At 39.3% G+C, this 12,284-nt stretch overlaps 1 protein-coding gene across 1 annotated transcript; it reads left to right on the forward strand.

Moving 5' to 3' along the window:
• Positions 1-8,994: 8,994 nt before the first annotated feature.
• LOC102833319 (disintegrin and metalloproteinase domain-containing protein 1a-like) lies at positions 8,995-11,097 on the forward strand. The gene has a single exon (XM_006870506.1). The coding sequence runs from the start codon at positions 8,995-8,997 to the stop codon at positions 11,095-11,097; it is 2,103 nt and encodes a 700-aa protein (XP_006870568.1).
• Positions 11,098-12,284: the final 1,187 nt, after the last annotated feature.

A 12,284-nucleotide genomic window follows, 5' to 3' on the forward strand; every position in this document is an offset into this window, starting at 1 on the left:
GCACCATACCAGGATTTTGCCTATACTAAAATGTAAACAACAACATGATCAATCTTATATGTGGTGTACAAGAAACATACATTAGGCCCAAAGATAAAAATAAGTTGAAAATGAAAGGATGGAAAAAATAATCGATGCAAAAGTAATCAAAAAGGACCTAGAATAATTATATTAATATCAGATGAAATGGACTTTAATTCAAAAACTGTTGTAAGATACAAAGAAGGACATTATATAATGAATTTATATTCATATTAATTCATCACGAAGATACAATTACACACACACACACATATATGTATATATATGTGTAACATCCGAATCTCAAAATACATGAAGAAAACACTGAAAGAATTGCAAGAAAAATAGACAGCTCTATATACCCAAAATAGACATAACATATAGAAAGAACCAATTCAATGGCACTTAAAAACAACAACCCACAAAGAAAACTACACAACAGTACTACAAGAAACCTGTATAAATGGAAGACTATAATATGCTCATGGATAGGAAGATTCAACATTGTGAAAATGTAAATACTACCCAAAGTGATCTACAGATACAATGTAATTCCAATCCTGATTGTAATACCAATCTTTAAAGAGAAGAAAAAACTAATCACCAACCTCCAACCTTATACAGAAAGGAAAGAGACCCTGGATAAGTAAAGCACTACTAAAGAAGAAGAACAAAGTAGGAGGTCTCTCATTTCCTGAACTCAAAATGTACTACACAGCCATGGCAATCAATACAGATAGGTGCTGCTGCAACAACCAACACAGATAAATGGAACAGATTTGAGAACCCAGAAGTAAATCTATCCACTAGGAGACAAGCGATCTTTGATAAAGGGTCAAAACACAGTAAACAGGGAAGAGATAGTTTCTTTAACAAATGGTGCTGGCAAACTGAATCTCCACTGGAAGAAGAATGAAATAAGAACCATATATCTCACATCATATACAAAATGAACACAAGAAGGATCAAAGACCTAAATATAAAGCCAAGAATTATAAAGATCATCAATGAAAAAATAGGGACAAACTTAGTGATGCTGATTTATAGCATAAATACACTATCAAACATAACCCAAAACACATAAACAGCAGAAGACAAACTAGATAACGGGGACCTCCTAAAAATTAGATACCTAGTCCTGGTGTGGCACTGTACGATAAGCACTGGACCACAAAGTCAGTCTGAACTGCAAGGTCAGTGGTTCAAACTTACCAGCTGCTCCTCGGAAACCCTATGCAGGGTTGATATGAGTCAGAATGGACTCCACAGCACTTAAAAACAACAACAAATGTACATCAAAAGAGTTCACCAAAATGTAAAAAGAGAACCCACAGACTGGGAAGAATTGTTTGGCAATGACATATCAAAGAAAAGACCAGTCTCTAAAATTTATAGAAAACTACAATACCTCCCGACTCGATGGCACTTAACAACAACAACAACAACAATACCTCAACAAAAAAAAGACAAATAACTCAAGTAAGAAATGGGCAGAGGACAAGAGTAGACATTTCAGGCAACCAAAAAACATATGAAAAAGTGCTTGCAATCACTAGTCATCACAAAGATACAAATCAAAACAATATCATCTTATCCAGCATTACTAGTAATGTTCAAAAATAGAAAAAACAAATGCTGGAGAAACTGAAACTCTCATCTACTGCTACTGGGACTGTAAAATGGTAGAAATACTTTTGAAAACGATATGATTTTTCATCAAAAAGTTGTAAAGCAATTCCTCTATGTGGTGTATGGTGGTGGTAGTAATGTGCCATGGAGTCTGTTCTCACTCATAGCAACCCTGCATTGGATTTCGGAGGCTGCAAATCTTTTCCCCGTAAAATGGGAACAGAAAGCCTCATCTTTTTCTCATGGAACGGCTAGTAGTTTCGAACTGCTGACCTTGAGGTTAGCAGCCCAACTCGTAACCACTACACTACTAGAGCTCCTTTTATTTGGTATATATACAAGAGAAATAACAAACACAACATGAATAGATATTTGCATAGTAATGTTATTGCAACACTATTCACAATAGCACAAAGATGAAAACGTCCTAAGTGTGCATCAATGGAAGAATGGATAAGTATATTATGGTACATTCACACACAAGGGACTACTACAGAACATTAAAGAATAACAACAGATCTGTAAAACACCCGATAACCTGGAGGACATTATGATGAGTAAAACTGGTCAATCACAAAAGGACAAATATCACAGGAAATCAGTATTTTAAAAAGTCAAGAAAAGGTTTTCACTAAAAGAAACATTTTTTAATAGTTAGCAAGGGTGGAAGGGAAAGGCAGGGTAAGTTACTTGCTAGAGGGTAAATATGTTAACTTGGGTGAAGAGGAAGACAATTTACAAAAAAAGGGAAGTTGGCAAAAAAAAAAAATAATAATGATGATGGCGGCAGAGGAAGACACTGGGAAGAGTGCAAGAGTTAAATCCAACAGAGGTGAATACTGTTAAATAAACAATCCTGTAACAATTGTGGTCTACAAGTAGATGCATGGATAGACACACAGACTCAATGGGTGTGTGGCAGGGAGAGTGGGAGCACACCCATAAATCTACATGGGGTTGACAGAGGAGATCTGCACATGGGTATTTATCTTTCCTGCAAAAGTATCCATGAATATTGTTGTTGTTAGGTGCCTTCAAGTAAGTACAGATTCACAGTGACCCTATGCACAATGGAACAAAACACTGCCTGATCCTGGGCCAACCTCACAACTGTTGCCATGCTTGAGCCCATTTTGATGCTGCCACTTTGCCAAACCATCTCGCTGGGGGTCTTCCTCTTTTTCTCTGACCCTCCACCTTACAAGAGCACAGCCTTTGGTATGGATTACTTCTCAATGTCAAGAAAACAAAAATTCTCACCACTGGACCAATAAACAACATTCTTATTAACGGAGAAAAGATTGAAGTTGTCAAGAACTTCATTCTTCCTGGATCAACTATCAACACTCATGAAAGCAGCAGTCAAGAGATCAGACGACATATTGCATTAGGCAAATCTACTGCATAAGAACTTTTTAAAGTGTTGAAGAGCAAAGATGTCAGCTTGAGGACTAAGGTGCACCTGACCCAAGCCATGGTATTTTCAATAACCTCATATGCATGCAAAAGCTGGACAGTGAATAAGGAAGTCCGTAGAAGAATTGATGCCTTCGAATTATGATGTCAGAGGAGAATACTAAAAGTGCCATGGGCTGCCAAAAGAACCAATAAATCTGTTTTGGAAGAAGTGCAGCCAGAGTGCTCCTTAGAGGCCAAGAGGGCCAAACTTCGTCTCTCATACTTTGGACATATTGTCAGGAGGAAACAGTCGCTGGAGAAGGATATCATGTTTGGTAAGATGGAGAGTCAGAGAAAAAGAGGAAGACCCCCAATGAGATGGATTGGCTAGGTCGCAGCATCGATGGACTCAAGTGTGGCAACAGCAGTGAGGTTGGACCAGGATCGGACATTGTGCCAACTCGATGGCATGTAACAACAACAACAATCCTCAAGCTGACATCTTTGCTCTTCAATACTTTAAAAAGGTCTTGTGCAGTAGATTTGCCTAATGCAATATGTCGTCTGATCTCTTGACTGCTGCTTCCGTGAGTGTTGATAGTTGATCCAAGAAGAATGAAGTCCTTGACAACTTCAATCGTTTCTCCATTGATAAGAATGTTGATTACTGGTCCAGTGATGAGGAATTTTGTTTTCTTTACATTGAGATGCAATCCATACCGAAGGCTGTGGTCTTTGATCTTCATCAGTAAGTATTTAAGTCCTCTTCACTTTCAGCAAGCAAGGTTGTATCACCTGCATATTGCACATGAATATGGTGAAGAATAGAAGGGACATTATTAAAAATTCTTAGGCATAACCAAAGACTCTGAAGGGGCTAGGACCATGGTTTTAGGGGATACCATGGTCAACTGGTATAGTACAATTCATAAAGACACTGTTTAACATCCTACTTTGGTGAGTAGTGTCTAGCCTGTAAGAGGTCATCTAAGGTGCAGTTATTGGTCTTTCTCTGTCTGGAAGAAAGAGGAATAATGAACATTGAAGACACATAGAAAAAATTAGTTCAGTGGACTAATGGCCTATATGAACATCAATCTCCACAGCCCTGAGACCAGATGAATTACCAACAGCTCTGAAAAGGATCACATTAGAAAGTCCTGAACAGAGCTGGAGAAAAATGTAGAAAACTCAAAATCATAAAAAAAAAAAAAGAGAGAGAGAGAGACCAGGCTATTTGTCGTCTATAAGGCCTATCCTGGGCCTCATCCAGAACCCTCCGAGGTGGGACATTCCTACTTGAAAGGACAAGCAGACCAGCCTGGAATAGTTAGGGGAACAGAAGATACTTCTTGAAAGAAAGACCAGCAGGAAAAATAAAAAACAAAAATGGCAATCTGATTGGCTACAAGAACAAGCAAGTTGTTCTCTGGGGAACCATCAAGTCCCTTCAAGACAAATCCCCCTCCAAGACTGAAACGCAAAAGGAACACACAGGACCAGGCATGTAAGCTTGCTGGCGACCACAATGGTCTCCTGGTGAGTGGAAGAGGGGGAAAGGCAGCAATGAAGAATTGGGCAGAGTTTGACCAAGTTCCATAGACTCCTGTCTACCTGGAAATGAAACAGAGAGGAGGAGAGGCTGGTTGGTCCGAAGTGTGGTGAGACCTGGGGACTCCTGAGCCCATGGACAGGGACATAGCCACAGAGGGCTGGAGTTGAGAGTGAAGCACCCTGCTGATGTGAAGTGAGGGGAGACGCACAAGAACGCTCAAACTTGTAGACAGTACCCATCCGACCTAGCTGGCTTCAATGGTTTGATGAGAACTTGACCAGAGGAAGACAAAAGAAAAAAAAAAAAATTTTTTTTTTTATAAAGGAAACAAGTGTAAATGACTACAATTTGATGAACTTGACCTATACTTACGTATTTAGTGGCTCAGGGTACCAACTGAGAGGGAAGGAGTCATCACATCCAAAATCAATCTTATCCCCTCTGTATACAGGGTTGACAGCGACAGGCAACTTAGACATTGGCTACCCAAAATGAGAGGGACTATACAGACACGGGGTGACTGGCTTACAAGTTTTCAAGAGGGAGTTTAATTTAAGAGTATGTGGGGGAAGGTAGAACCCCCACTGAATAGTTTTCATCTTGTCTAGATAGGTCAGGTAAAAGGAGATGGAGATAATAGTCTTACGATTCAACAGTGAGTAATTATTATCATGACTAATTGAGACTGTCATAACTGTAAAGGTAGAAGTTCTGTTACAAAAAGAGGGAGTAGTTAATCTTATAGTCCAGGAACAGAGGACCCTAGGATCATCAAAGAAGAGCACAAGCAGAATATGGGACCCTATCCAGAGAGGCAGCAACACCAGAGATGGAGGCAGAGATGAGGGCATGGAGAGAGAGAGCAGCTGAGGACTCTAGACCCATGGAAAGAGAAAGGCTGTATGCTGGCAGCCAGGTGCTGGTGGCTAGGGGTCAGGTTTGCAGAGTGTGGTTGTTTAAATGATTATGTATTCCTGAGTGTTTTTGTGTACATCCCACACTCTAAAACAAATGGGGAATAGAAGCAAATACTGTTGAATGATAATGAACAGAGGACATTGTAATCATTGCAGTGAAATGATGAGTGCAAAACTGATGTTCCCCCACATAACCTAATCACTCAATGCACACACACACACACACACACACACACACAAAGAGCAGGCTAATTTATTAGTCAGATAGAGACTAGTAGAAGGCTAATACTATGGCCCTTAGTCACCTTTCAGATCTGAAAATGAACTCACCCTGATGCCTCAATTTTCAGACAAATAATTGTTGTTGTTAAGTGCTGTCGAATCAGTTCTGACTCAGAGAACCTGTAGAAAGTTTCTGAGGAGAGGTTGGTGGGTTTTAACCACTGGCCTTGTGATTAGGAGGCCAGTTCTTACCCTACAGTGCCACACCACGACAGACAATAGACAGGTCTATAAGGGGAACAATAATACTAGTGAGGTATACACACGTTGTATTATTCAACCATTTGAGATCAAAAGGGAAGCATTTATCCAAGGACAATGTTCAGAAGGGTTAGGAAGAAGGAGGAGTAGAAACAGGAAACACAAGGAGAAAGTGGGATAAATTATGTTACATTGTAGGGATTGTAAAGCATAAGGTGAAACAAAATATGTATGATTTGTTGACTGGGAAACTGATTTGCTCTGTAAACCTTCACCCAATTCACATCAGTAAGTTCAAAAAAACTTTCCATATCAAAGATTTTAAAAAATCAACTGCTTGCTTCCCTTTATAGCAGCAACAAACAAATGAAATTTGAAATTAGAAGCACAGTATCAATTGTATTAGCTTAAAAAAAATGAAACACTTAGCGATAAACTGAAACAATAAACAAAAAACTGCTGTCATAAATATGTAACAAAGTATTTAGAGGATCTATATGAAGAAAACTACAAAATTCCAATGAAAGAAAATCAAAGAAGACCTAAATAAATGGAGAAACAGCCTATGCTCATAAATAGTAAATTTAAATACACAATGTTAAGTATAAGAAAAAAGGTTACCAAGTGTATAGTTCCAATTTAATGATCTTCTGGAATAGGAAAAACTACAGAAACAGTAGTTGACAGGAGTTGAAGGAGGAAGGAAGGGGCAAAGAAGTTGAGCAAAAGACATTTTAAAGGAAACGAAACTTGTATGATATAACAGTGAAACCTGTGAGAACCTGAACTCACCTGGACTACCTATTATAGGAAGTCTTACTACTTTCTACTGCTTGTTCTAGTGGGAAATATGTGAGCTTTCCTTCCTGACAGGTTTCCCCCTTACACAGTTTCTGGCTTTCAATTTACTGTATACTGGTGACTATAAAATATAATGTACTTGTCAAAATCCATTGTATGACACAACATAAAGTGAAATCTTAATGTAAATTATGGACTTTATGTAATTATGTATCAATATTGGTTTATCATTTTTAAATAATGGACTATATTAACACAAAATGTAAATAATAGGAGAAACTGTGAGGGGGGTTGTGTAGGAAAAATACAGAGTACTTTGTACTTTCTGCTCAATTTTCCTGTAAATCTATAACTACTCTAATAGATAGTCTATTAATTAAAACTATTTTGTATAAAAAAGGTTATACTTCCCCAATTCACAAAATTGATTGCTAGATTGTTATTAAATGCAGTCAAGTTGATTCTGACTCACAATGACCCTATACAGGGTTTCAAAGGAGCAGCTAATAGGTTTGAACTGCTGACCTTGTGGTTATCAGTCCAGTGTGTATCCTACAGCACCACACCAGGGTATATATGTATTCTTCTATGGGGAGCATTTTTCTCTAGGAATAACCAAATAAATTACAATGCATCATCAAGGATGTATAGTTTGAGCTTATATTTTGGTAGACTGTATAGGTTCTACGTTGACCTCATCAATAGTGGAGTCCTGGTGTGGCACTGTGGGTTAATGCACCAGACTGCAAAACCGTTTGGACTGCAAGGTTGGTGGTTCAAGCTCACCAGCTTCTCCTTGGGTCGCTATGAGTTGGAACTGACTCAATGGCACTTAAAAACAACAACAGCAGGTCTAAGTATGGAGTATGCTGGCTCTGTAGTATAAACATCAGACTGATAACCACAAGGTTGGAGGTTTGAGCCCACCAGCCACTCTTCGAGAAAGGCTTTCTGCTCCTGTAAAAGATTTACAGTCTGGGAAACCCTATATAGGCTCTCCACGAACAGGAACTGACTTGATGGCACTTAACAAAAACAGATATGAATATGTCTGGGAGGTATTTATTCTCTAACTCTGGAACTTGGCTCCTTAGATACTAAGGACCAAATTTGTTTTCCTTGTGTTGCTTTCTACACATGTGTTACAGGAAAGGCCTACTGATACTTTTGGGAATTGCTCCTCCTTTTTAAAGTTAATCCTTAGCTTTTCATATTTGGGATCTCCTAACTGCTGCCTCTTGCCCTAATGAGCAAATATCACCCATCATATAGGATAGGGATATGCCTGTGCTTCAGACACAAAGGGAATTTTATAGCAAAGCTCAAGATTCATCACTTTAAATAAGGTGAGTAATCACCCAGAGAAGGATCTTGGGACAACAAAGTGACTGGTTAAGTGAAAGTCGGTAGCCCCAAACTTTTTTAAAAGCATAAAAGGTTTGTGGTTTGAAATGGGCTGTATGGTACAGAGCAGGGAATGGTGTAAAAGGAATTGGGCAGCAGCCCTGGGACCTACCAAGGGATCCACAAACCTCTACTTTGGAACTTTTAGTTTCAACGACTTATAAGAATAACGGATACCAGGAGTGGTGGGGGAAGGGTGTTCCATGGGGACTGGGACTGAAGGAAGAGGGATATGTTTTTTGTTTTTCTTTTTTCAGGGCCTGATTTGGGGTCAGAGGGCTAGCTTGATTTCTGCAACCGTCCTTTCTTTGGTGTACTCCACTATGAAGACAACAGCAGGTCAGCTAAGGAGAACTGAAACTGTTATTTGACTCGAAAGTTGTGGAGTAAGGTCTTAAGGAAGAAAGCACAACAAGGGTAGGAAGAAACATAATCAAAAGGCAGGTGTCATCACCTGCCTCAGGGATGGGAGCAGATAGCCTTCTAGCAAGCAGTATAGCTTTGAGCTTTGTCCAAACAACTGTGCCAAAGACAAAGATTTGGGTCCCAAGAAAAAACATTGGGAGATACAGAGGTCAATAGCTATGTTTTACTTGGGCCATGACAAAAAAATCTTCAGTTAGGTACTTTGCCTCTCTCCTGTCCCTTCTATAAAATCAAGTAGTCATGGATAAGGTTTGGAATGATTTTTCATCTAGAAGTCATCAGATGGGACATCTAAAAATGGGCTCTTCCTCTTTCAAGCTGCATGTCATCATGTTGCTGATAGGGTCAATTTTTCAAGGGATGCATTGTAAGCAGGAATCTCTTTATTATGAAATAGTAATCCCTAGGAACCTGATGATGTTCAGAGGAGTGGAAGAAAAAGCAGAAAAAGTATCTTATGTCCTTTTGATAAGAGGAAAACGGCATGTTATTAACTTGAAGCAGAAGAGAGGACTATTTGTCAAGAACTTTCCTGTCTATACACATCAAAATGGAAAACTAAGATTGGATATGCCTTTTATACAGGATGACTGCTACTATGATGGGTACTCAGAAGGTGACACAGGTTCTCTTGTTACTATCAGTACTTGCTCAGGGCTAAGGGGAATATTGACTTTACAAGGCACTGTTTTTGGTATCAAGCCTATAAATACCTCAAATAAATTTGAGCATATGGTTTATAGAGTATCTCTAAAATCAGATGTATCCTGTGTAGTCAATGGAGATGAACAGGAAGAACTCTTAACCAATTCACAATTTCAGAGCAGAATAGAACTCTCCTCACTCCGTATGCCCTATATGTGGTCACATCCCAAGTATGTAGAGATGTTTATTGTGGTTGATAATAAACGGTTCCAAATGTGGAATTATAATGTGACCAAAACGACACAGATGGTAATGGATGTTCATGCTCTGGTCAATAGGTACATGAGGGAGGTAAATGTGAAAGTAGTCCTTACTGGATTAGAGATATGGACAGAGAGAAACCTAGTGCAAATTGCCTTGAATCTGCAGGAAACCCTTCAAAATTTTAACCAATGGAGAGACTGGCATCTTTTGAGAAGGGTAAGGCATGATGTTGCTCACATGATTATTGGCCAAAATCTTGGAAAGTACCAGGGTCATGCATTTCTCAGTGGTATTTGCACTGATAAAAATGCAACCAGTGTTGAAGCCTTCTCTCATGAAGATACACTCCATTTGGCAGCACTCATGGCTCATGAACTTGGCCACAACCTGGGAATGAAGCATGACCATGTGGACTGCAAGTGCCATGGCCAGAACCTCTGTACTATGCATGAATTCATTACTGTAGATATGGGCTTCAGCGACTGCAGCTTCCATTACTTCTACCAGCTGTTGCATAAACACAGAGGGAATTGCCTGTTTAATAAACCTGAACTCCAGAGCTCCTTTGGAAAATCATATTGTGGGAATAAGATAGTGGATCAAGGAGAAGAATGTGATTGTGGCAGTGTCCTTGATTGTCAAAAGGATCACTGTTGTCTGCCTTCATGCCACCTAAAGAAGGGTTCAGATTGTGCATTTGGATCCTGCTGCAAAAACTGCAAATTTCTAAAAGCAACCACACCCTGTCGTCCCAGTGTAGATGAATGTGATCTTCCAGAGTACTGTAACGGCACCTCCAAGTGGTGCCAGGCAGATACCCACAAGCAAGATGGTACCCCTTGCAAAGAACAAGGTTATTGTTACCAGGGCCAGTGCAGAAGCCTGGAGAATCAGTGTGTTAAAATCTTTGGACAGGGCACTAGGGTGGCCCAGGAAAAGTGCTATCATTACATGAATACCAAGGGGGACAGATTTGGGAACTGTGGCAGTGATTCGAAAGGAATATTTAACAAGTGCAAGAATGAAGATATAAAATGTGGGAGGCTGTTATGTGAAAACATACAAAAGTTACCACGCATTGGAAAACATCATACACTTATCCAGTTTCCCATGCATGGCACATGGTGTTGGGGTACAGAGTTTTTTGAAGACATAAACAGGGTTGATGAGGGAGAGGTGAAGGATGGTAGCCCATGTGGTCCACAGAAGATCTGTATCAATCGAACCTGCTTAGATACTACTGTACTCCACTATGACTGCAACCTGGAAAAGTGCCATGGAAAGGGCGTTTGCAATAATTTTAAGAACTGTCACTGTGCCTATGGCTATGCCCCTCCAACATGTGAATTTGAAGGTTATGGGGGCAGTTTGAACAGTGGCCCAGCTCCACGTGTTCCCGCTAAGTATGGCAAAAAGCTGAAAATCCTTATCTGGGTCTTGCATTTCCTTTTCCTAGTCCTCATTGCTACTGTCTTTTTGTTTGTATATATCCACAGAAAAAAGACCAGTGTCAATGCAAAAACTTCATTGCAGAAGCAAGATGAACAAATGTGACAAAATTTGATAATTGCCTTCTTTCTGATAATAAAGTCAAGTATGATATGGTACTGAAGGAACTTTTTAAGAATTGGATTCCTTAGCTCTGTGCCACAGGAACTACAGAGATGGGCATTTTTTAGTGTTGCCATCTGTTTTTATATATGCTCAATGATTGCTAGTTTTTACACTTACAGAAGCTTCCTACGTGAGACATTCTTTCTTGTTCTGTGCTATACATAAATCAGGTTCCCAGAGCTATGTCAGTGAGAGGCCTTGAGATGTGATCTTGACATAACAAGGGGCACGTTAGGTCTAAGGTCTATGGCCTAAAACCTAAAGTTATTATTGAGCTCCCTAACATTTCTATAGAGAGCTACTATGAAAAGATCTCTGGAACTTAGTTTCTGTATTATCCCATTTAGGGACCTACCCCTACCCCATTAAATCCTGTCAATTTTTTCTAACCTTTAGGATTCTGCTTTGGAAAGACCAAGGTAAGTCATTAGGTGAAAAGCATCTTCAGATACTTAGGTTAAAGATCATATCAGTCACCTTTTCCATAATTTGGTTTTCCCTTTGTTTGGACAACATAGTATGAGGTGCCCTGGCCTCTTGTTAGTTTTGTTCATAACTTAACTGGATAGGCAACAATCATAAATTATGTGATTCAAGAGAAAGAAACAGATTAGACAGACATTCTCACTTCTGAATGAGGCGTGGTATATGGGAATCTAGTCTTTTTCAAAAAGTTCGAATTCTACCTATTAGTCATCCATTCACTTGTTCATCCATTAATTCTATCAACATATGTTTAACAGTTACTATTAGACTGAACCATGTGAAACTCATAGCAGACCATTCTGACCTACAAAATTGGAAAGTTCTCATGTCCAGGCACTATGAGAACAGCCTCAGACTTATGCACATAAATTAGAGTAGAGAGCTATTGTGTTCTTATGGTTTCTGACCATTTCTAATCACATAGTGCTGATTTCTGATAAAATTTATAATATACTATAACTTCAAAAGGCCAGTATTAATTTTCTAAATCAGATAATCCGTACTGTTGAAGTGCTAGAACAGTGAACAAGAGAGAGGGCTTCAAAAAGACCATGGGAAAAATAGAATTAAAAGATAATGGGAGATGGAGCAGCTGGGGACTTTAAATCCAGAGAGGGAGAGGGACTGTGTGCTGAAGACTG

The sequence above is a fragment of the Chrysochloris asiatica genome, unplaced genomic scaffold (genome assembly GCF_000296735.1).
Source record: "Chrysochloris asiatica unplaced genomic scaffold, ChrAsi1.0 scaffold00142, whole genome shotgun sequence".
In the NCBI taxonomy this organism is placed as follows: domain Eukaryota; kingdom Metazoa; phylum Chordata; class Mammalia; order Afrosoricida; family Chrysochloridae; genus Chrysochloris; species Chrysochloris asiatica.